The 23,084-nt window shown below is 35.6% G+C and overlaps 2 protein-coding genes and 1 pseudogene across 3 annotated transcripts in view; 1 reads left to right on the plus strand and 2 right to left on the minus strand.

Moving 5' to 3' along the window:
- The window catches only part of LOC149493504 (protein DETOXIFICATION 27-like), a 37,036-nt pseudogene extending 25,716 nt beyond the window's left edge, over positions 1-11,320 (plus strand). Inside the window, exons 2-8 of the transcript XR_016322637.1 lie at positions 9,459-9,997; positions 10,140-10,223; positions 10,307-10,366; positions 10,509-10,735; positions 10,824-10,930; positions 11,044-11,125; positions 11,268-11,320. The product of XR_016322637.1 is annotated as a protein DETOXIFICATION 27-like (transcript). The remainder of the gene's footprint in view (positions 1-9,458; positions 9,998-10,139; positions 10,224-10,306; positions 10,367-10,508; positions 10,736-10,823; positions 10,931-11,043; positions 11,126-11,267) is intronic.
- Positions 11,321-13,127: 1,807 nt separating this feature from the next.
- LOC105630987 (putative clathrin assembly protein At4g40080) lies at positions 13,128-14,386 on the minus strand. Its single transcript, XM_012212985.4, has one exon. The coding sequence runs from the start codon at positions 14,312-14,314 to the stop codon at positions 13,256-13,258; it is 1,059 nt and encodes a 352-aa protein (XP_012068375.2). The 5' UTR covers positions 14,315-14,386; the 3' UTR covers positions 13,128-13,255.
- Positions 14,387-18,248: 3,862 nt separating this feature from the next.
- LOC105630664 (2-oxoglutarate-dependent dioxygenase 19) lies at positions 18,249-20,401 on the minus strand. The gene is made up of 4 exons (XM_012212547.4): positions 20,148-20,401; positions 19,797-20,032; positions 18,744-19,071; positions 18,249-18,652 (listed from the first exon to the last, which is right to left on the minus strand). The coding sequence occupies exons 1-4, from the start codon at positions 20,358-20,360 to the stop codon at positions 18,416-18,418; spliced, it is 1,014 nt and encodes a 337-aa protein (XP_012067937.1). The 5' UTR covers positions 20,361-20,401; the 3' UTR covers positions 18,249-18,415.
- Positions 20,402-23,084: the final 2,683 nt, after the last annotated feature.

Genomic DNA, 23,084 nt, shown 5'->3' on the forward strand with positions numbered 1-23,084 from the left:
TTACCAGTAACTTCATCTTGATTTTGACCCCATTTAATGATGGAATTAGGAAGTGTCATAGAAGTTATTTTGTTCCTCTATGTTTTAGCTTTACATGGGTTTTTGAATAATCCAAATCGGAGTTGTATATTGAGAGATATGACCAAAAGAGTACAGACTGTGCAGGCTGAAAAACGCGACGCGCGCGCGCGAATTGCATGACGAGCTCGCGACTTGTGCCTGAAACTCACTGACTCTCATTTTGCACATTACGCGCTCGCGACTTTCACTTGCGCGCTCGCGACTTTCACCTGAAACTCTCTGACTCTCATTTGGTGCTTTACGCGCTCGCGACTTTGCACTACGCTCTCGCTACTTGTGCCCGATACTCACTGACTCTCATTTTGCACTTCTCGCGCTCGCGACTTTGCACTCGCGCTCGCGACTTTCACCTGGAAACTCACTGACCTTCATGTGCTTTACGCGCTCGCGACTTGCAAGGCGCGCTCGCGACTTGTGTTTTCATGCACTTTTGGACTTCTTTTTCTATGCAATTGGATTCCTTTGCTCATTGTATGCCTCCAATCATTTTACAACAAAAATACAACATTAGAACATGTATCAAAACAACATGCAAGCATACAAATGATGTGAAATCAAATAAACATTATGATTTATGAAGTTATGAACTATGAATATGATGTTGTGTTATATTATTGACATACCAACATTAGGCTCCATTGAGGTTAGGTAGAAACCATGTAGATAAGGCTATGTCGCGACATAGGATAGCAGATCTGCACCCCATACAGTTTGATACTCCGGCTACAGGCCGTTGAGTGGATATGATTATATATGGGCCATAGCAGCCAAGCATACAGTATTCATCCAGTTTCATACAGTTTTTCTTATCACTTCGGTTTTCACTATAACCTTATGGAGTCATACAGATATCTTGACATACATTTCATGATCATACAGTATTATAACAGTACAAAGATAATCAAGGTATAAAAGGAAAGGATCATGCTATATGTGCTTATATTTTAATTATCCTATGCTTTACATGCTTATTTCTATCTATGTATTGCTTAATTGTTTCTTTTTATGTTGAGATATTCACTGAGCTTTATTTGCTCAGCGAGTTACCTGTTTAACTCGCAGGTTTTGAGATTGGACCGTAGAGAGTCAGCTTGCAACTGCTGCAGTTCATCTGTAGAGACTCAGTCTTCAGGGTAGCTACTCATTTGGATGTGTATTTTTGTCTACCCTTTTTATGGCATGTACAGGGCACACAGTTGGGCCCATTTCATTTTGACACTAGTATCATGTCTTGTAAATATAAATTACATTATTATTGTAAACAACATCAGCATGATATTATATTCAATATACATTATGAATCAGCATGACAACATAAATCAGTTTGTATCTCTCGGTTCGGTTCATTCGGGTTAACGGGTGGACCGGGAAGGGTGTTACAAATTTTGGTATCAAGCCCTAGGTTTAGTTTCCCCGGGCTTGCATGCATAAGTCAGTATAGTGTACATGCCATGACTACCCTGATGAACTAAGCAGTTGTTATTCTTTTAGGAGGATGTCTCAGGAAGGTGAGAGCGAGTCACACGCCTCCAGAGCAGTGGAGGGTGAGGCTCCAGTAGCACCAGGTCAAGCCAGAGCAGTGGAGGTGAGGCTCCAATAGCACCAGGTCAAGAGGTGTTGTTAAAGCAACTTGCAGATACTTTTAGACAGATTGCAGGGGTGATACCTCAAGCACCAATAGTAGTAGAAGAGAAAGAAAGCCCCCACTAGAGAAGCTTCGGAAATATGGGGCAAAAGAATTCAGTGCTAACAAGGATGATAGTCCAGAAATAGCTGAGTATTGGTTAGATGGGACATCGAGAGTTCTGGAACAATTACACTGTACACCAGAGGACAAGTTGGTTTGTGCCACATCATTGCTCATAGATGAGGCATATACATGGTGGACTACTGTTCAGCAGCGGGTATCAGCAGAGCAGCGTACATGGCAATTCTTCTTGGATGAATTCAAGAAAAAGTTCATCACAGAGGCTTATCTAGATGCGAGAAGGAAAGAATTCTTATACCTGAGGCAGAACAGAATGTCAGTTGCCGAATATGAAAGAGAATTCACCAGGCTCAGCAGGTATGGTAAGGGGATAGTGACTACAGAGGCCGAAAGGTGTAAAAAGTTTCAGGAAGGCCTGAACGATGAGATTCAAATGGGAGTGGTAGCTTCCAGATTCAGAGAGTTCTCAGCTTTGGTAGAGGCAGCTAAGGAGATAGAGCGAATTCAGGCCAGTCAGCATACCAGACGCCAGCGGTCTCAGCAGAGGAGAGACCAAACTCAGAGTGCACCCAGTGCATATCAGTCAGAAAGTAAGAGATTTAGAGGTGCTAGTAGTTCAGCTAGTTCTAGACCTTCCTTTAGCCAAGGCGCAGCTAGGGTTACTAACGGCGCTAGCGGTATCAGTTTTGGCTAGTTCTGCTGGAGGTAGTCGAGGTTCAGGCAGAGGAACTGGTAGAGGCACCAGTAGAGGTGCAGAGTCAGCCGGTTATACTTTTCCACCTTGTGAGCATTGTGGCAGACGGCATGGTGGAGATTGTTGGTTGGTGACTGGTAAATGTTGGATATGCGGAGCATCAGACCATCAGAAGAAGGATTGTCCGAAGAGGGCAAAAGTTCCTATATAGTTCATAACAGGCAGAGGTAGAGGTGAGAGCTCCGGAGGGCAGAGACAGCAGTCAGAGACTGTGGACAGACCCGATACAAGAGGTCCAGCCAGGGTCTATGCGATGCGAACCAGGGAAGATGAGGAAGCTCCAGATGTAATAGTTAGTGAAATTTCTTTATGTGATCATACAGTTTATGCTTTAATTGATCCTGGCTCATCTCATTCATTACATTAGTGTACCTAAACCTTGGGTTAAAGGGTTAGAAGTTGCATATGTGAGTCAGGGTATGTTAGTACTAATCCATTAGGCGATGTAGTAAAAACTCATACAGTGGTCGAAGGATGTCCAATTGTTATTCATGGAAAAGAGTTTCCAGGAGATCTGATGGAGTTGCCATTTAGAGAATTTGATGTTATTCTGGGTATGGATTGGCTATCCAGACATCAGGCTATAGTTGATTGTGCAAAGAAAAGGGTGACATTATATACAACAGCAGGGGAAGAGATTACAGTAGTCGGAAAGCGGCGAGACTTTCTGGGTAATGTGATATCAGCCATGGCAGCAAAGAGATTAATTCAGAAGGGTTGTGAAGCATACTTGATATGTGCATTACAAGCAGAGAAAGAACAGTTAGAAGTGCAAGACATACCAACCGTGTGTGATTATCCAGACATATTTCCAGAAGAGTTACCAGGGTTACCACCAAGGAGGGAAGTGGAGTTTACTATAGATGTCTATCCTGGAGCAGCACCAGTATCAATTGCACCTTACAGAATGGCACCAGCAGAGCTAAAAGAGTTAAAGATTTCAACTACAGGAGTTATTGGATAAAGGCTTTATCAGACCCAGTGTATCACCTTGGGGAGCACCGGTATTATTTGTAAAGAAGAAAGATAGATCATTCAGATTGTGCATTGACTATAGACAACTGAACAAACTGACAATCAAGAAGAAGTATCCATTGCCTCGAATCGATGATTTGTTTGATCAGCTAAAGGTGCAGGTATGTTTTCTAAGATCGATCTTAGGTCAGGATACCATCAGTTGCGGATAAAGGAAGAAGATATCGCTAAGACTGCATTCAGGGCCCGATATGGTCACTATGAATTTTAGTCATGCCATTCGGTCTCACAAATGCACCAGCGGTTTTCATGGATCTCATGAACCGCCTGTTTCATTCATATCTGGATCAGTTTGTGGGGGTGTTTATAGATGACATTTTGGTCTACTCCAAAGATAAGGTCGAACATGATAAACATTTGCGGATTGTACTTCAGACACTGAGGGATAAACAGCTGTATGCCAAGCTCAGTAAGTGTGAGTTTTGGCTGGAAGAAGTTTCTTTCTTAGGACATGTGGTGTCATCGGAGGGTATCAGAGTGGATCCTCATAAGATTGAAGCTATTGTTGATTGGAGACCACCCAGAAATGTCACAGAAGTTCGAAGTTTTCTGGGTTTAGCCGGCTATTACAGAAGGTTCGTAAAGGGATTCTCCATCATGCATCACCTTTAACAAGATTATTGAAGAAAGCAGTTGTATTCCAATGGGATAATAGATGTCAGCAGAGTTTTGACACTTTGAAGAAAAAGTTGACTGAAGCACCAGTATTGACCTAGCCAGTGTCAGGTAAAGACTTTGAGATTTACAGTGATGCCTCTCATATTGGGTTAGGATGTGTACTCATGCAAGACAGAAAAGTGGTAGCTTATGTCTCCAGACAATTGAAGCCACATGAATTGAATTATCCCACCCATGATTTAGAATTGGCAGCCATTGTTCTAGCATTCAAAGTATGACGGCATTATCTGTACGGTGAAAAGTGTTACATTTACACAGATCATCAGAGTTTAAAGTATTTACCGACACAAAAGGACTTGAATTCAAGACAACGGAAATGGATGCAGCTTTTGGCTAATTATGATTATGTCATTAATTACCATCCGGGCAAAGCTAATGTGGTAGCTGATGCCCTTAGCCGTAAATCATTATTTGCTTTGAGAGCAATGAGAATTAGCATGGAGTTGCAACAGCAGGGAGTTATTCTAGCACAGATGCAAGTACAGCCATCTTGGGTTCAGGAAGTTGCAGAGGCACAGAAGAAAGATTCACAAACAGCACTATGGGTTAAACAAGTACAGGAAGATCATGGTGGGAAATTCAGATTGGATAACAGTGGAGTCTTATTTTATGAAGACAGAGTTGTTGTACCACAGATAGGGGAGCTTAGACAAAAGATTCTGCATGAAGCTCATAACAGTCCATATACAATGCATCCAGGCAGTACCAAGATGTATCAAGATTTGAAGAAAGGCTATTGGTGGCCGGGCATGAAGAAAGATATCGGAAATTTTGTAACAAGATGTTTAACATATCAACAAGTAAAAGCAGAACATCAACTGCCAGCTGGGTTACTTCATCCAATAACAGTGCCAACATGAAAGTGGGATCAGATCACGATGGATTTTGTGACTGGATTACCTCAGACGCAGCGGAAGCATGATGCAGTATGGGTGATCGTGGACAGATTAACTAAGTCCGCACACTTTCTACCAGTTCGGATGGACTATTCTCTGGACAAGTTAGCAGAAATTTATGTTAGAGAAATAGTTCGACTACATGGAGTTCCATCATCCATTATCTCTGATCGTGATCCAAGGTTTACATCGAAATTTTGGGGTAAACTGTAGGAAGCATTAGGAACGAAATTGCATTTCAGCACTGCATTTCATCCTCAAACAGATGGCCAATCAGAGAGAGTCATTCAGATCCTGGAAGACATGATGAGATCATGTGTCATAGAATTGAAGGCAGTTGGGACAAATATGTACCTCTCATGGAGTTTGCCTACAACAACAGCTACCAATCAAGCATTAAGATGGCACCATATGAAGCATTGTATGGTAGACCATGTAGGACACCTGTGTGTTGGACAGAACTGAGTGAGAAGAAGATTTTGGGTCCAGATTTGGTTAGAGAAACAGAAGAGAAAGTGGAAATCATCAGAAAACGGCTGAAAGAAGCAAGTGATCGACAGAAGTCCTATGCCGATCTAAAGAGAAAGGATATTGAGTACTCGGTCAGTGATAAGGTATTTCTGAAAGTTTCACCATGGAAAAAGGTCCTAAGGTTTGGACAAAAGGGTAAGCTTAGCCCTAGGTTCATTGGTCCATACGAGATTGTTGAACGCGTAGGACCATTAGCCTATCGCCTAGCGTTACCTTCAACCTTAGATCGAATTCATAATGTCTTTCACGCATCCATGTTAAGGAGATACAGATCAGACCCATCACATGTGTTATCAGCAGAAGAGATTGAAATTCAGCCGGATCTCACTTATGAAGAAGAACCAGTTCAGATCTTAGCCAGAGAAATTAAAGAATTAAGGAACAAGAAAATAGCATTGGTAAAAGTTCTTTGGAGGAATCATAAGACAGAAGAAGCAACTTGGGAATCTGAAGACACCATGCGACAACAATATCCGCATTTGTTCACAACAGGTAAACTTCGGGACGAAGTTTTTATTTAGGAGGGGAGAATTGTGACATCCTACCGAGTCGAGTCTTAGCACTGAGTCAAGTCATTTCATAGAGTCGAGTTGAGTCGGGCCAAACCAAACCCGGTTGGGGTAGAATGGGGTTATAAGTGGACTTACTTGATTGAGAGAAAAAGATCAAAGTATAAGGGTTAGGATTTATTTGCATTAAAAGATCAAGCTTGGGTATTAAGTTATAGCCTTTTGCCACTTGAGGTACCATTTAGTAAGTTTCACATCATTTTTCTTGATATTTTGATGGCCTACCCGTAATAACCATTTCACTTTCCCATTTTCATCTTTATCTTCATCTTCTTCATCTCCTTCCTTTCTCCATCCATTTTCATGGTAGTTAAGCCTTAACTTCAACTTCTCTTCTATCCAAGTAAGTAAACCTTCCTGAAGTTCATAATTGAATCATTTGGTGCTATTTTTAGAATATTCATAAGAATTCTTATTTATAGGTGAAGTGAGTTCAAAGATTGTAGACAAAGGAAGTTAAAAAAGAGCTCAAGCTTTTTGGAGTAAAGGTTTGATATCTCTTTTCATTTACCATTTTCTTTGCATGAGAATTTGTGTGGTGTGTTGCTAATGAGACAATATTGCTTCATGTTGAGTGGGAGGGCTGGTAATGGTGAGAAAACAGGGGAGGTATTGAATAAATGAAGTAAATAGTGAGTTTATGCTGAAACAGGTTTTGCTGGAAATTTTACCAGTAACTTCATCTTGATTTTGACCCCATTTAATGATGGAATTAGGAAGTGTCATAGAAGCGTTATTTGTTCCTCTATGTGTTAGCTTTACATGGGTTTTTGAATCATCCAAATCGGAGTTGTATATTGAGAGATATGACCAAAAGAGTACAAACTATGTAGGCTGGAAAACGCGACGCGCGCGCGCGAATTGCATGACGAGCTCGCGACTTGTGCCTGAAACTCACTGACTCTCATTTTGCACATTACGCGCTCGCGACTTTCACTTGTGCGCTCGCGACTTTCACCTGAAACTCTCTGACTCTCATTTGGTGCTTTACGCGCTCGCGACTTTGCACTACGCGCTCGCGACTTGTGCCCGATAACTCACTGACTCTCATTTTGCACTTCTCGCGCTCGCGACTTTGTACTGCGCGCTCGCGACTTTCACCTGAAAACTCACTGACCTTCAGGTGTGCTTTACGCGCTCGCGACTGTGCAAGGCGCGCTCGCGACTTGTGTTTTCATGCACTTTTGGACTTCTTTTTCTATGCAATTGGATTCCTTTGCTCAATTTGTATGCCTCCAATCATTTTACAACAAAAATACAACATTAAAACATGTATCAAAACAACATGCAAGCATACAAATGATGTGAAATCAAATAAACATTATGATTTATGAAGTTATGAAGTATGAATATGATGTTGTGTTATATTATTGACATACCAACATTAGGCTCCATTGAGGTTAGGTAGAAACCACTTAGATAAAGCTATGTCGCGACATAGGATAGCAGATCTGCACCCCATACAGTTTGACACTCCGGCTACAGGCCGTTGAGTGGATATGATTATATATGGGCCATAGCAGCCAAGCATACAGTATTCGTCCAGTTTCATACAGTTTTTCTTATCACTTCGGTTTCACTATAACCTTATGGAGCCATACAGATATCTTGACATAACATTTTATGAATCATACAGTATTATAAACAGTACGAAAGATAATCAAGGTATAAGGAAAGGATCATGCTATATGTGCTTATATGTTTAATTATCCATATGCATTTACATGCTTATTTCTATCTATGTATGTGCTTAATTGTTTCTTTATATGTTGAGATATCCACTGAGCTTTATTTGCTCAGCGAGTTACCTGTTTAACTCGCAGGTTTTGAGATTGGACCGTAGAGAGTCAGCTTGCAACTGCTGCAGTTCATCTGTAGAAGACTCAGTCTTCAGGGTAGCTACTCATTTGGATGTGTATTTTTTGTCTACCCTTTTTATGGCATGTACAGGGCACACAGTTGGGCCCATTTCATTTTGACACTAGTATCATGTCTTGTAAATATAAATTACATTATTATTGTAAACAACATCAGCATGATATTATATTCAATATACATTATGACATCAGCATGACAAGACATAAAGTCAACCAGTTTGTAGCGTCTCGGTTCGGTTCATTCGGGTTAACGGGTGGACCGGGAAGGGGTGTTACACCAAGGACCACACAAATCGTGACCTCCCCTCCAGCGATAATCTATTAGATCTGCCCACCATCTTGTACCGCCGCTACAACTTTGTGGGACACGCCGCCCGACATCCTCTTGTCAGGAAGACTTTCGACACAAGGCACCACCTGCAGATCTTCTTCCGGTCTTGGTCCTGTTGTTACACCGTCACACTAAGATTTTCTCACACTGCACAGTCCGCTGCTCGCGCCCGCTCCAAACCTGGGCTCTGATACCACATGTTAGGATACCGGCAATAAATTACGAAAATAATTACGGCAGCGGAAAAATAAAAATGAGACACACAGAATTTACATGGTTCACCCCCAACTGTTTTCCACGGGACCAACTCCGAATATTTCTTCCACTATAAAATAATAGGCTTACAAAGAGAGTAATACAAAAATAGTGGCACTCAAAAGTGTTTCCCAAAAACACCCCAATAATCTTCACTATTTTTCTAAACCCTAATTTTAAGAACTCTTTCTTAAAACTAACTAACTCTCTAAATATGTGATTTCAATAGCTTGTTGGTGTGTCATAAATGAGGCAAATCCTCTCCTATATAGGAGAGGCAATGTGAGAACCGTGTGTGAGTTGGTTGCCAACTTTACTTCTTTTTCAAATAACATGTTTTTTTCCTTTTATTTTTTTTTTTCTTTTCAAATTGTGTGGGTTCCACTTGAGTGCACAGGCCACCACCTGACAGTTACCTGCAGAATTTAGAGTTAACAAAGATGAAGAAGATGATAACCTTGCATCAAAAGTCTGGACTGAAACCAAGAAGCTCTGGCGAATCGTGGGACCCGCTATTGTTAGCAGCGTAGCTTCCTTCACTATGAATATCATTACCCAAGCTTTTGCAGGCCATTTGGGAGATATTCTAGTCGCTTCTATCTCCATAGCCAACACTGTCATTGTCGGCTTCAATTTTGGCCTCCTGGTAATTATTTATATCATAATATAGATTTTTTTTTCTAACTTTCGTTTTTTGTTCTGTATATTGATAATTCAGAATATCCTATGTAACTCTCTATTAGTTAGGAATGGCGAGTGCTCTTGACAACCTACGTGGACAAGCTTATGGCGCGAAAAGATATCAGATGTTAGGCATTTACCTGCAAAGGTCTTGGATAATATTATTAATGTGCTGTTTCTTCTTGTTGCCGTTCTATGTGTTTGCGACTCCAATCTTGAAATAGTTGGGTCAACCAGACGCCGTAGCAAAGGAATCTCAGGTTGTGGCTTTATGGTTATTACCGTTGCATTTCAGCTTCGCATTTTTATTCCCATTGCAAATATTCTTGCAGAACCAGATAAAGAATCACATGATATCTTGGGTTTCTTCGGTAGCGTTAAGGATAAATGCGTTATGCTGTTCGGTGTTTATTCATGTTTTGGATTTTGGAGTGATTGGTCCGGCTATTGCTTTGGATGTTTCTTGGTGGTTTATGGGAATTGCGTTGTTCATATATGTTGAGCTTAGATGTCCTTTAATTTGGACTGGTTTCTCAATGCAAGTCTTTATTGGGTTATGGGAGTTCGTCAAACTCTCTGCAGCTTCTGGAGTTATGCTTTGGCACCATTCTCTCTCTCTCTCTCTCTCTCTCTCTCTCTCTCTCTCTCTCTCTCTCTCTGTTTTAAATATAAATTTTTGAATTAAATTATTACATTTCATCTTCAATTTGATGACTTAAATGGTTAATTATATGCGTTTGCAGTTTGGAAAATTGGTATTATAGAACACTAATATTGATGACTGGGCACTTGAAAGATGTAACATTAGATGTGGATGCATTGTCAATTTGGTATTACATTTTCATAGCTATTTTTTATATATTACACATTTTAATAACCATTTAATTTTTTTTGCTTGGTTTAATTTTGCAGCAGGGACTATTAATGGGTGGGAAATGATGATTCCAGTCGCATTTCTTACAGCCACAGGGTACCTTTTATGAACTTTTCATAATTATATAAAATCTACATCTTAAGCATGTAATCTCAAAAAATGAGCAAATAGGAATTAATTTTATTTTAGCCTTGAACTTTTTTACGATTGTACAGTAAAGAGTTTTGACCTGTTGCAGGGTAAGAGTGGCTAATGAGTTGGGAGCTGGGAATGGGAAAGCAGCACAGGTTTCTGTGGTGCAATCAACTATAATTGGACTAATCTTTTGCTTAATTATCGTAATATTCCATGATAAATTTGCAATAATATTCACATCCAGAACAAATCTTTTAGAAGAGGTGGGTAAGCTCCCCATATTCTTGGCAGTCACGATCCTCCTCAACAGTCTTCAACCAGTATTATCAGGTAATTCCATCATCAATATTCTAATCAGCTTACTATAACTAAATTAGAGTCAAAAGTCTCAATTTTTTATGTTTAATTGTGAGTTTAGGAGTGGCAGTTGGATCAGGATGGCAAGGAATGGTTGCCTATATAAATCTTGGGTGCCACTTGGAATTCTTATGAGATGGGTCTTCAAATTGAGTGTTAAGGTAATTAGTTAACTCAATTTCTTAGCGTATAATCCTTGTCATTAAGCAACAATTACTTTGACTGACAATAGCAATTAATGGTATTTTCTTGAGTTCTAATCGGTTAATGATCATAATTAGGGAAAATGAGGTTCGGTGGAACTGCTGTTCAGACAATAATTTTAGGCGTTATAACAGCAAAATCGGGACTGGGAAAATGAGGTAAGAAAAAGACACATATTGTGATTATTCAAAAGAATAATCACGTTTAACTTAAGTTTTTCTAACTTTTGTTTCACTAAATAATAAACATAATACTCTTATTGGAATTTGAATTACTTGTTCTATTGATGAATTTATAGGCCGGAAAAAAGCTCGTACACGACTAGCGAAATGGTCAAACTCCCAACCAGAATGAATCAGAGACCCTACATTAACAAATCTTATCATGAATATAATTTTCTTACTGTTTCCAAACTTTATGAATTTTGTGAAATGCTCTAATTTCAATCACTATCTTATCTTTCGGTAACTAGTTTGAAACTTAAGATTAAGCTGTTGTCGTCTTGATTTTCAGAAGAATTTATCGATTTTATACAAAAAGAAATTAACTTATCAATCATCAAATGTAATCTTATATTAGAAGAATTGCTGTTATTATTTGACATTAATAATATTGTTCTTAATTAAGGTCAACTTCCTTATGAAAATTTGACATTAATTATAATTATTTATAATTTGAAAATTTTGAATTTGATATAATTAATCGTATACCTTACTTTTATTGGTGTTATTTTCAGAGCGAAAAATATTATTATTGGATCAAGATATTTTAATAGTAGAGCAAAATATTTTGTTAACATTAAACTATTATGTTTTTGTACACAAAAAGAGCAAAAAAATATTAGACTAAAGTTGTGTTCCGCAATAGCTTTTTGAGTAATTTTAAGTATTTTAACTAGTTAAATCGTTAAACGCTAACTTCTATAATGTTGGGTAACATAGCATTTGAACCCTTTTTTAATGGTTAAAATAGCGTTTTATAAAAAGTTAACTCATACTTTTATCGGTTCATAAAAAACTACTCGAACAACTAACAATTAAATGCTATTAAAACAATTAATAGCTAGCAAAACAGCTAATTTTATCGAGCAAACCCTAAGAATTTCACTATCTAGAATAAGCTATTCCAGTCATATTATGAATTTACTAAGGAAGAATACCATAATAAAGAAAATGATAAAACACATAGAGATTATTTTTTTTTAATAAAAGCATACTCGGTAAACTAATCAGTAAAAGACATGAGAGATTTTAATAAATAAAATTTGTTTTAGAAATTGATTGGTCACTCTTGCAATATGGGGAATAATGTAGAAATAAAAGTTTTACTGTAGAAGGTTCATTAATATTCAGTATTGACAAGAAGAAACTTTAAGCCAACGCATAACATGACATCTGGAAGGCTTGAATTGAAGAAAAATAAAGAAAACTAATAACTACTCTTATGAATTAAGAAAAATACAGTGATAAGAAGATATAATTACCAATTTCTATATATGAAAAATCTCAAACAAGCCATAATTTAATGGAGTTTAAGAATGAAGTAAATAAGGATTTATTTATTAAACAGGGGCGCAAAGTATTACCTGAAATAAAGAAGAAAAATGGAAATGAAAATAACTATTTAATTTAAAAAGGTAATTTTTCAATTTTAAATTTAAAATATTTTTGTTGTAGTATTAAAAAGGTAGGAAAACATTAATAGAAATTTTTTAAAAAATAATTGATATAAATTCAAGTATTTTCCCAATTAAAACATTTTCCCTCTTCAAGTGATTATACCAATTAACGTATTTTTCCTCTATAATTATCTATTTGCTAAAACAATTAATTTACATCCATAACTTCTCATATTATAAGTTATATCAAAATTAGTCTAACAAAACTAAAGTTGATTGAAATTGAGTGATTGAAACATCATCCCTTAATTAAAAGTCTCGAGTTTGCTAACGTTCTAGTCAATTACTAGCTAATTAATATAATTGAAATATATATATATATATATATATATATATATTTATATTTATCTTATGGCTTAAAAGATTTCTGATATAATTACTTAATGCTTACATTAATCGACACGCTAATGACATAAACAAAATTCAGAAAAGTCTCACTCTTCAAATCAGATAATACTTTCTGTTACATATTGACATAAAAGCTTGATTTGGAAGAAAAATATAAAATTGAATGAACACAAATATACAATATTAAATGACATTGACAAATCCAAAATAATATAAAAGGTCAAAATTTGAAGGGATAAACATGCTAATGTGTACAGAAACAATTAATCGAACCGGGTCCAAACAAATCCGTGTCCAGCATCAACCTTGTCCACCACTTCACCAGACCGAGTCAACTCATTTGAATCGTTCTTGGTGCCCATTTCCAACAGCTTCATCTCTTCCTTTTCCTTCATCATTTCTATGGTTTTTGTCTTTGTCTTATTTACCAACTCCCATAAACTATCATTTCTATTTCTATTCACAAACAGCAAATACAATCTCTCTTTGTAACTCTCAAATCTATTTAAGTTGCCCAGAAGCTGAGTCAACTCACTGAAACTAAAACTCGGAATTCTACCACCGATTTCGACAACTCGGATAAAAATTTCACGTTGAATAGATCTGTAATCATCAGAAACTAACCTGACTATTTCATGAATCAAATTCTTCCTTTGAAGATGCAAAGAATCAGGAGCTTCACTAATTACTGCAACAAAATTAATTAAAAGATCCATTTCTCCTAATAAATCTCTGCTCAAAACTGCCAATACTTTCTCTTCTTTATCCTTATTAGTAGCGGAAAAAGAAAGAACATTTTGATTGTCAAGAAATCTCGAAACCGATAAATTTTGCTCTATAATAGCTGCATACCATCTTACCCAAGACGACAAGCCCCAGCTTTCAGGATCTGATCCATCGCGAAATCTTGAAAGATTAAGAAAGTTTCTGGCACCAAGAGAAGGGTAAACTGAAAGCTGATCTTTAAGAATAACAGAGCCTTTTGTTATTATAATATGCAACATAAAGAGACATTTTAGGGAAACAAAAGGATTCTCTGTGGTATGAAGGCGGTCCATGAGAGCTTCAATGCATGTGTATGCACTTAGGCGGGAGGAATGGCCGTAGGAAAGAATGACCGCGATGCATTCGTCGGATGGTGACGAAGAAGCGTCACGTGTGGTGGCGCGGATGACAGCGGTTTGTATTCTGTTGTGGCGTTTTGTTGATAGGGTTGCTTTGATTATGGAGGTTTTGTCTTTGAAAAAGCCTATGATAAGTCTCAGTTTCTTGCGGTTCCCCATCGACTTCACTGTAAGAGGAGAAAAAACACCTATGATCATGAAAACAGAAATGTAAAAGTTTAGCTGTTTTTGTCTTTATGATTAATCGGGGTTACTTATATAATCATTGACTGGTCATTTGTGCCCGTGTGTTGCGCGGCGCGAGGAATATACAAATTTATTATATTATTTTTAAAAATTCAAATAATAACATATGGTTTAATATTTATGTTCTTATAGTGAGATTCCAAAGTCTTGAAAAAGTATATTTTAATTACTTATATATACTAATTGAACTCAATAATTCATAGCGCTAATATTGTTTTTTTTTAAAGAAAAAAACTTTTTGCTTTTTTTTTCAATAATTAATAATCCAAATAATAAATTTAATTAATAAAAAAATTTTCAGTTTTTTTTATAAAACTCTTCATATTTTTAATAATTATAAGTTTTAGGTTTAGATTTATTAGTACTTTTTTCTAATTATGTTCATTTTACAAATTTGTAAAGAAGATGGATTTTGAAACTTTTAGTGATGAATTATTAATTTCATAAATTATTAAGTACTAATTATTAGAAAAAGAACTTAAATTTTTTTTTTTTTTTTGACCTTGAGCAATAACAGTCGGCCACTTTGTTTCCTTCCCTGTCGAGAAGCTGAAAATGAACTTCCCATGATCTGTTAACAACATACCAAACTTTGTATGTTTAAGTTTTAATTAGTTATTCATTTTAAGATTTAATTAATGGTAATATTAATATATTTATTGGTATAAATACAGATTGGACATGAAATAAAATAGAAAATAGTAAAAATTATCTTTTTTTCAAAAAGAAAAATAAACTTTTTTTTAATGGAATAAGGAAATATTATATAATTATGTTATGAATAATTAGTCAAGCGTTTGTAGAGAGACAATTTCTGAAAAATTACGCAAGCAAGAAAATTTTATTTTAATTTGAATAAGAAAGCGACCAATGTGAGAGAATTTTAATTAGTCTAATCCATATATGAACTTGATGTCCAAATTTTAAAAATTAAGAATTTTATTTTATTAATTAAGAGAGTTGCATTTCTTGTCTTTGCCTCTATTTTCATTTTCAATAAATATATTTTTTTTTATGTTCATGAGAATTTCTTTTATTTTTCCTGTCCTTCTACATATGTAAGGTGTCATTTTACAGACCTTCTTGCCTTCATTTCTGCTTTTGAGAGCAAGTGTTTGTTAAAACACCTAAGCAAGTTTTAAAAACTGCAGAACTTTATTTTTTAAGGAACTTAGCAAGTCCTAAAACTATAAAACTTTTATTTGATCACCTGTTTTACAACAGATGTTTAAACTTTAATTTTAAGGACCTAAGTAAAAGTTTATAATTAAACTGTAGAAATTTAAAAGAGTCCATCAAGTCTTTAAACTAGCTATAAAAAGGAACTGTGTTCAAAACTAATGGAACTTTCCTTGAAGGTGGCTGCATGTCAAAAAAATTGCAAAAGTATCTTTGTAGGAACTTAGCATATCCTTAAATTGCTAAAATTTTCTTTGAATGGACCTACGGTGTCCGAAATCTGCAAAAATACTTTTGTGGGATCTTAGCAAGTCCAAAAATTGCAGAGAAAAATGTCGTTAAGAGCTATGAACCCTTTTTTTTTTTGGTCTAGCTATTAAGGAGGATTCAATATGAAGGAGGAGAGTTTGAGTGTAAAGCTTGCAAGCAAATTTAGAAGATAAAAGTAACTTTCCCTTTTCTTTTATGAACCTTGTGCTTTGTTTTTGTTTTTGTTTCCTTTTTTTTTTTTTTTAAGGTCTGTTAGGCATCAGCTCTGATACCAGTTGTTGGGCATCAGTTTTGATACCACTTATTGGGCCCTTTCAACTAATTAAGAGAAAATTAACGCAGCGGAATAATAGAAATGGGACACACAAAAATTTACGTGGTTACCCTCAACTGTTTAGGGCTACGTCCACGGGACAAACTCTGAATTATTCTTCCACTATTAAAAATAGTAGGTACACAAAGAGAGTAATAAAAAAATAGTGGCACATAAAGTGTTTCCCAAAAACACCCCATAATAATTTCCTCACTATTTTTCTCTCCCCTAGTTTTAGGAAATCCATCCTAAAACTAGAAAACTCTCTCGCTACATTTTCTCTTTCTTTTTGGTGTGTACTTCAAATGAAGCAAATCCTCTCCTATTTATAGGAGAGGTAATGTGAGAACCATGTGTGAGTTACACACAGCTCTCCATTTAGATAATGGTTGGTTGCCAACCTTCTGCCAACTTTTTGACATTTTCAAATAACACGTTTTCCTTTTTTTTTTTCCTTTCAAATTTATTGTGGGTCCCACTTGAGTGGGCACCGCACAACAAATCTCCACTGCACACTCAAGTGGGGACGTTACCCATCATCATCCCTGCAGCTATAATCTATTAGATCTGCCCACCATCTTGTACCGTCGCTACAACTTTGCGGGACACGCCGCCCGACCTCCTTTTGTCGAGAAGACTTTCGACACAAGGCACCACTTGCAGATCTTTTTTCGGTCTTGGTTCTGTTGTTACACAGCAACTCTTTGCACGTTTCAGTAATCTTGACTGCCACGACACGGCTCCCCCTGCAAATGTGATTGGATATCCTGAAAATATATTTCACTGCAGTCCAGTGTTCCTTTCTTGGATTTGAAAGAAACCGACCCACTACTTCAACTGAGTGAGCAATATCTGGCCGTGTACAAATCATGGTATACATCAAGCTTCCACTGACCATTTCTGAAGGTGCTACAGAAACCTTCATCATCAAATCTACCAACCGAGATTTGGACGCATGCTCGAAAGCCCATTTCTCATCAGTCTTGTCTTCTGGTTTAGTTCAACTAAACACAGGCAAATGCATTTTAATTACCATAAGGAGATCTCTCATTTCTCCATATATGGTAATACGCACCAGACTGATCATTTTGCTTGTCCATTTTGACTTGTGCAGAATATCATCATAAACATAAACCGTATACGTGAACAGTAGTATACGTGAATAGTACTAGTATACAAGAATAGTAATTATACATGTAAATAGTACTATATGTGAATAGCACTTATATGTGAATAGTACTATATGTGAATAGTGCTGGTTTAACAGTGACGGCTCAGCAACAGTAACGCCAATAGTAACTGTTCACCATCAACCACAAGTTACTATTTTACTATTCATCACTAAGTCGATTCTGCAATGTCTTTCGGAGCGAACAATACCAATGGACTCGTCGTAATTTTCTCGTCGTCGTGGTATATTTATTTTTGAAATATATCCACGGATCCGGTACCGCTATCTGACCGGCTGGACTTGCCGAAACCTTCGGCTCTGATACCACTTGTTAGGCATCAGCTCTGATACCAGTTATTGGGCATCAGCTCTGATACCACTTATTGGGCCCTTTCAACCAATTAAGAGAAAATTAACGTAGCGGAATAATAGAAATGGGACATACAGAAATTTACGTGTTTTACCCTCAACTGTTTAGGGCTATGTCCACGGGACAAACTCTAAATCATTCTTCCACTATTAAAAATAGTAGGTACACAAAGAGAGTAATACAAAAATAGTGGCACACAAAGTATTTCCCAAAAACATCCCATAATAATTTCCTCACTATTTTTCTCTCCCTTAGTTTTAGAAAACTTATCCTAAAACTAGAAAACTTTCTCGTTACATTTTCTCTTTATTTCTGGTGTGTACTTCAAATGAAGCAAATCCTCTCCTATTTAGGAGAGGTAATGCGAGAACCATGTGTGAGTTACACACGGCTCTCCATTTAGGTAATGGTTGGTTGCCAACCTTCAACTTTTTGACATTTTTAAATAACACGTTTTCCCACTTGAGTGGGCACGGTCAACTTGCAGACTTTTAGGTTTGAAAGCTAAAGCAAAAGCTTGAAATTGGCAGTATATGTGAAGGAGGAGTGAAAAGATATGCAATAACATGTGCTGTTGTAAGTCTTGTATACCAATTTGTGGAAGAGCTCAATTTTAGTAGAAAACAAATTCACAATTCACATAACCAATTTCTAACATATAAAAAACTATCTATGCACATATAGCTATGACAAGCAACAAATACATGGGAAAGAAAGAACAATAAACACAAGATAATAATAAGAATCGATTCAAATCCGAACATGGTCTAAGCAAGTTTTTCCAATAAGTTGAGAGGTTTGTTGAAGCTCAATATAGTCCCTAAATGTGATTCCACGATATGCAGCAGAAGCTTGAGTCAGCTCTGGTGCTGGGGTCACTATGCCGTCAAGCGGCGGGCCGTGGGCTGTTCCTACTGATATTCTTGTTCCTTTATTGTTTACCACTGCTCTATGAAGCACACTCTTGTACTTCCCGTTCGTTAGTATCTGCAATTATCAATTTATTATGATCTCCATATCAAGAAATAAAGAAGAACACTTACATTCCGAAGAGAAAAAGAAAGAAAGAAAGAATTACCTCCATATGATCTCCAGTGTTAATTAAAATAGAATCTGGTAAAGGATTAATAGGAACCCATTTTCCATTGTGCATGACTTGAAGGCCTGTAAGCTCGTTTTGTATGAGGAGAGTGAGGAGACCATAATCAGAATGAGGAGGCAATCCCATTGCAATTTCAGGCTGTGGGCATGGTGGGTAAAAATTTGCAACCAACATTTGGGTCCCCATTTCCACATTCATTTTCTTGCTTATGTAATTTTCTTCTAAACCTAAGCTTTTTGAAATGCCTTTAAGCAATTCATTTGCCAGTTCTCTAGTTCTTTTGCAATAGTCCTCCAAAATTTCACTGTATATACAACAACAATAATTTGATACATTAGCCCATTGAACTGGAATTCATGGCCACAAGGAAACTTTTCTTTATCCATCCATTTTTAAAGAAAAAGAAAATTGCAAGACCCCAAATGACCATTTGTGTGAAAGAAAAAGTTCTCTACAAACGCCAATGCAAAAAAAGAAAAGGGAAAGGAAAGGAAAGAAAAAGTCTTCCATAGTAGGAGAATCAGATATCAGGATATGGATTGTAAAAGTCATGAACATAAAATTAAAATCTTCTTTTATATATCAAATGAGAGAATAAGCAGAGAAAGAGAGGGGATTATGACTTTTACAAATCATTATTTCATTATCACTTTACCACTGTATATCGAATTTTCTAAATGTTCTTAATGTTTGTTCGTATGATTAAATAATGAAGGGAGACAAGAAAGCACTGCCTCAGAAAAAAAAAAAGAAAAAAAAAAGAAAAAGAAAAAGAAAAAGAAAAAGAAAGATAGACAAGAAAACACGTTATCGTACAACCCTGTAAAGCCCCATGAGAAGAACCCATGTTTTGACTGTTTTTTGGGCAAGTAACACCACTAACATATCACTAATTTTGCCTTTCAATGCGTGAGTATTGTTTGTAAAAGAAGCATAGCATTGATTGGTGGAAAAACACTCATGGGAACCTGAAACGAGATTACTCTCGCACCCAATCAAAAAAGAATCATAGTAAATGTAAAGATGTACCTGAAACCATCAGGCTTTCGAGGAGAGACAAAATGAGGATGAACAAGGACTTTAAGACAATCTCTCCACAATAATGCCTTATCTACTGTCACATTGAAGCTTGTGCTATACCTAATAGGATCAAACAATTCCTTTCCTGCATACTCTTGTTTTTCCTTTTCGGTTAGGTTAAAGAAACCATCGATATATCTTATCATCTCATCTCTTACTTTCTCTGGTATTCCATGATTGATCACCTATTATATCAAATCAAATACGTACGTAGGCTTAGTTTATAATTAGCATGTTATAATGCAAATTAGCGTAAAAAGAAAGCAAAATAGTATATATTTTCTCATTTCTTTTACGTACCATGAAAAATCCCCAATCACGACAAGCATGGCCGAGGTCTTGGATAATTTTGGACCGTTGATCAGGAGAACCGGAAGTGAGAAGGGAATAATCAATGATGGGGATTATTTCTTTATCAAAAGATATGCGATCATCAGGCTTACTTTGGTAAGCATAACTGGAAGGAACAGTTTTGAGACAACCAGAGTCCACTAGCTCCTTCACACTAAACATTTTTTAGCAATTGATGGGAAGATCTAATGTTGTGAGTTTCGAGTAGTGCTTAGTTGGGTCTTGATATCCTTATATATAGCCTAGACAGTGCACATGCATGTGGGGCCCGATTCAAAAGAGTGGCTCTAAGTTAATTTAATTTGAAAAAAGGGAAAAAAACTTCCTTAGATTAAAAACATATAATTCTTGCCTTTAAGGATTAATAGTGATTGACAGTGATGATTATCTAAATAATTAACATGTGATTTATGACACCATCTATATGGCCGACACACTAAACCAAGGTTGATCATGGATTGGATTATGCATTAAATATTATCCGTTTTTATTATGTTTAAAAGAAAAATAAAAAGAAAACAATAGTTTAATAAAAATTCATATTATTTATTGTGCTTGAAAATACAAAAATTCTTAACAATAACTGAAATATTGTATACTATGACAATTAAAGAGACTTTAAGAGTTATTAAGTGCAAAAAAAATCATGTTAGTGGTCCTAATGTTTCACTTATATTCTTTTGTTTAAAGTAGAGATTAAAAAAATGTGAAAATGGTGAAAGAGTTGAAGATAATGATTTACAAATATATATATAAATAGAAAAGAAAGAAGGATGAGAAAGAATAGAGGTAACTGCACATCTAGAATTCTAATCAATAATTTTAGAAATATGAGAAAAAAATAAAATTAACTTCCGCGGATTATATTCGGATCGAATTATGCTATGTCCGTATCCGATGCATATCCGCGCGGATTTTTTATTTTAAAACTCCATATCCTTCACCACTATTCGGATCAGATTTTATTCCCTCCATTCAAATTGGATCAGAGCGAATATCCAACGGATAGAGTCATTTGATCATCCCTACAATAAACTAATCTTTTTTTTTTTTTATAAGTGGCTTCAAATAAATTTATGAAAATTGATTTTTTCTAATTCTTTTAATTCTAATAAATTTTTTTATTACATAAAAAATCTTTTTTATTAGTAAAATTCTTATTTTATTAATTAATAATTTCAGGAAAAAATTTAACACATCTTAGCAATTAAAACTAGACGAATAGACTTCCTCAATATACAAAACTATTCTAATAAGGATATATAGAAGAAATAAAAGTGTTACGGACAATTCATTAAGAAAAAAAAAAAGGGCAAAAATGATAAAAAAATTTGAAATAATAGTCAACTACGGATTTGGTATATAAAGGTGATCTCATATATTAGGCCTAATTAGGTATTTTCCTCCATTATGTAATACATGGATGAATCTATATATTATCTAACTAGAGATGACAATTTTATTTCTCTAGCTTTTTTTTTTTTTAAATTATATTTATCCATTTAGATTTATTTTCTTTGATTAACTTTTTGAAAGCAAATTTCCTGTCTTGCTTTTTTTTATTTGGGACCAGTTATGGCTGGCACCTGCTTTGATTTAGATGAGACGGCATGAATTATAGTTTTCACTCTACTCGTCAATTTCTCAAGCGCCTGTCAGCAACGGCACATCAATGCTGGTGGTTAAACCAATCGATCCTATCTATCTTTCATACACAGTAAAAATATTTTGTTCAAGTCAACAAAATACCAGCAAAAGATGACGCTTCATGCTTTGAAAGCTTCTTCAATAAGCCCGTTTTCATTATGGAGAATGGAGAATTTAAGCACAAGTTTTTCATTTAAAATGTCGTTAACAAACTAAAAGTCAATCGTTTTCTTTTGAAAATACTCATTTTCTGGTCCCCAAACCATGGCATAATATTTCTACGGGGATCGAAAGAGCCAGACTAAAATCCTACACACACACCCCAAAACTACATTATTTTACAATTACCTTTATTTTGCGCCAAATGAACTAAAAAAACGAATTTCCGACAAAAAAGTGAAACAATATTGTCTAGCAAAGGCATGCATCCCGCAAATTGTTTGACTTTTTTTTTTTTTTACTACTAGGTTTCTTTCAGTTCTTGGAAATTGGAACGTGACGCTTAAATTAAAGTCAACCTTTCGCCAGTTATCTGGTATCTTGTGCATCCAAAATTCAGTAATCGAGCAATCAACGAAACCTATTAACCACTAAATAATTTAAGTCAATTATTTAATTAATGCAAAAGTTCACTATTGTCGAAATGAATCATGACACGCGAATACGATTCGTCTAACAAGTAAAATAAATGAAATATAGTTAAACTTCAATGAATTTTTGTCATAAACAGGTCATTCATTTATGACACGAATATAAATATATTGTATCCCAGGTTGACACGCGGTTTGGCAAGTGACCTATTTATTTAAAGGTAAAATGGTAATTTTAATATTTGATATAAATACTCCAAGTAAAATCCTATTTAATCTTTATTATTTTTTATTTTTTATTTTAGTTACAAATCTTGAAAAATATATACATATTTTGTATGGAAATTTTATTTTCAAATATAATTTTAATTAAATATGTTAAAACTTAAAAATATCATAAGTAATCTAAGTGGATTGTATACAGATCAACACGATCCACTTAACCTCTGTTTATGATATTAGACAGGTTACACGGGTAGTATATAGATTAACACAATCCATTTTAATTTGTTTATAATATTAGGCGAGTTATACATGTTGTGTTAATATCACCTACCTATAATTTTCATATTGTGTTTGTATTGATAAATTTAATACGATTATTAAATGAATCATATTTGTGTTTGTATTGGAGCTAATATTAAGCCAA

This window comes from Jatropha curcas, chromosome 9 (assembly GCF_041381405.1).
Source record: "Jatropha curcas cultivar XTBG-Jc1 chromosome 9, XTBG_Jcur_1.0, whole genome shotgun sequence".
In the NCBI taxonomy this organism is placed as follows: domain Eukaryota; kingdom Viridiplantae; phylum Streptophyta; class Magnoliopsida; order Malpighiales; family Euphorbiaceae; genus Jatropha; species Jatropha curcas.

What these genes read in the sequence shown, in the direction of transcription:
- LOC105630987 (XM_012212985.4), bottom strand. Translation starts at nt 14,314, where the DNA reads ATGATCATAGGTGTTTTTTCTCCTCTTACAGTGAAGTCGATGGGGAAC.
- LOC105630664 (XM_012212547.4), bottom strand. Translation starts at nt 20,360, where the DNA reads ATGTTTAGTGTGAAGGAGCTAGTGGACTCTGGTTGTCTCAAAACTGTT. An exon ending in GTGATTGGGGATTTTTCATG is followed by an intron (nt 20,033 to 20,147) that starts GTACGTAAAAGA and finishes TTGATATAATAG; the next exon opens with GTGATCAATCATGGAATACC. An exon ending in CGAAAGCCTGATGGTTTCAG is followed by an intron (nt 19,072 to 19,796) that starts GTACATCTTTAC and finishes TTGTATATACAG; the next exon opens with TGAAATTTTGGAGGACTATT.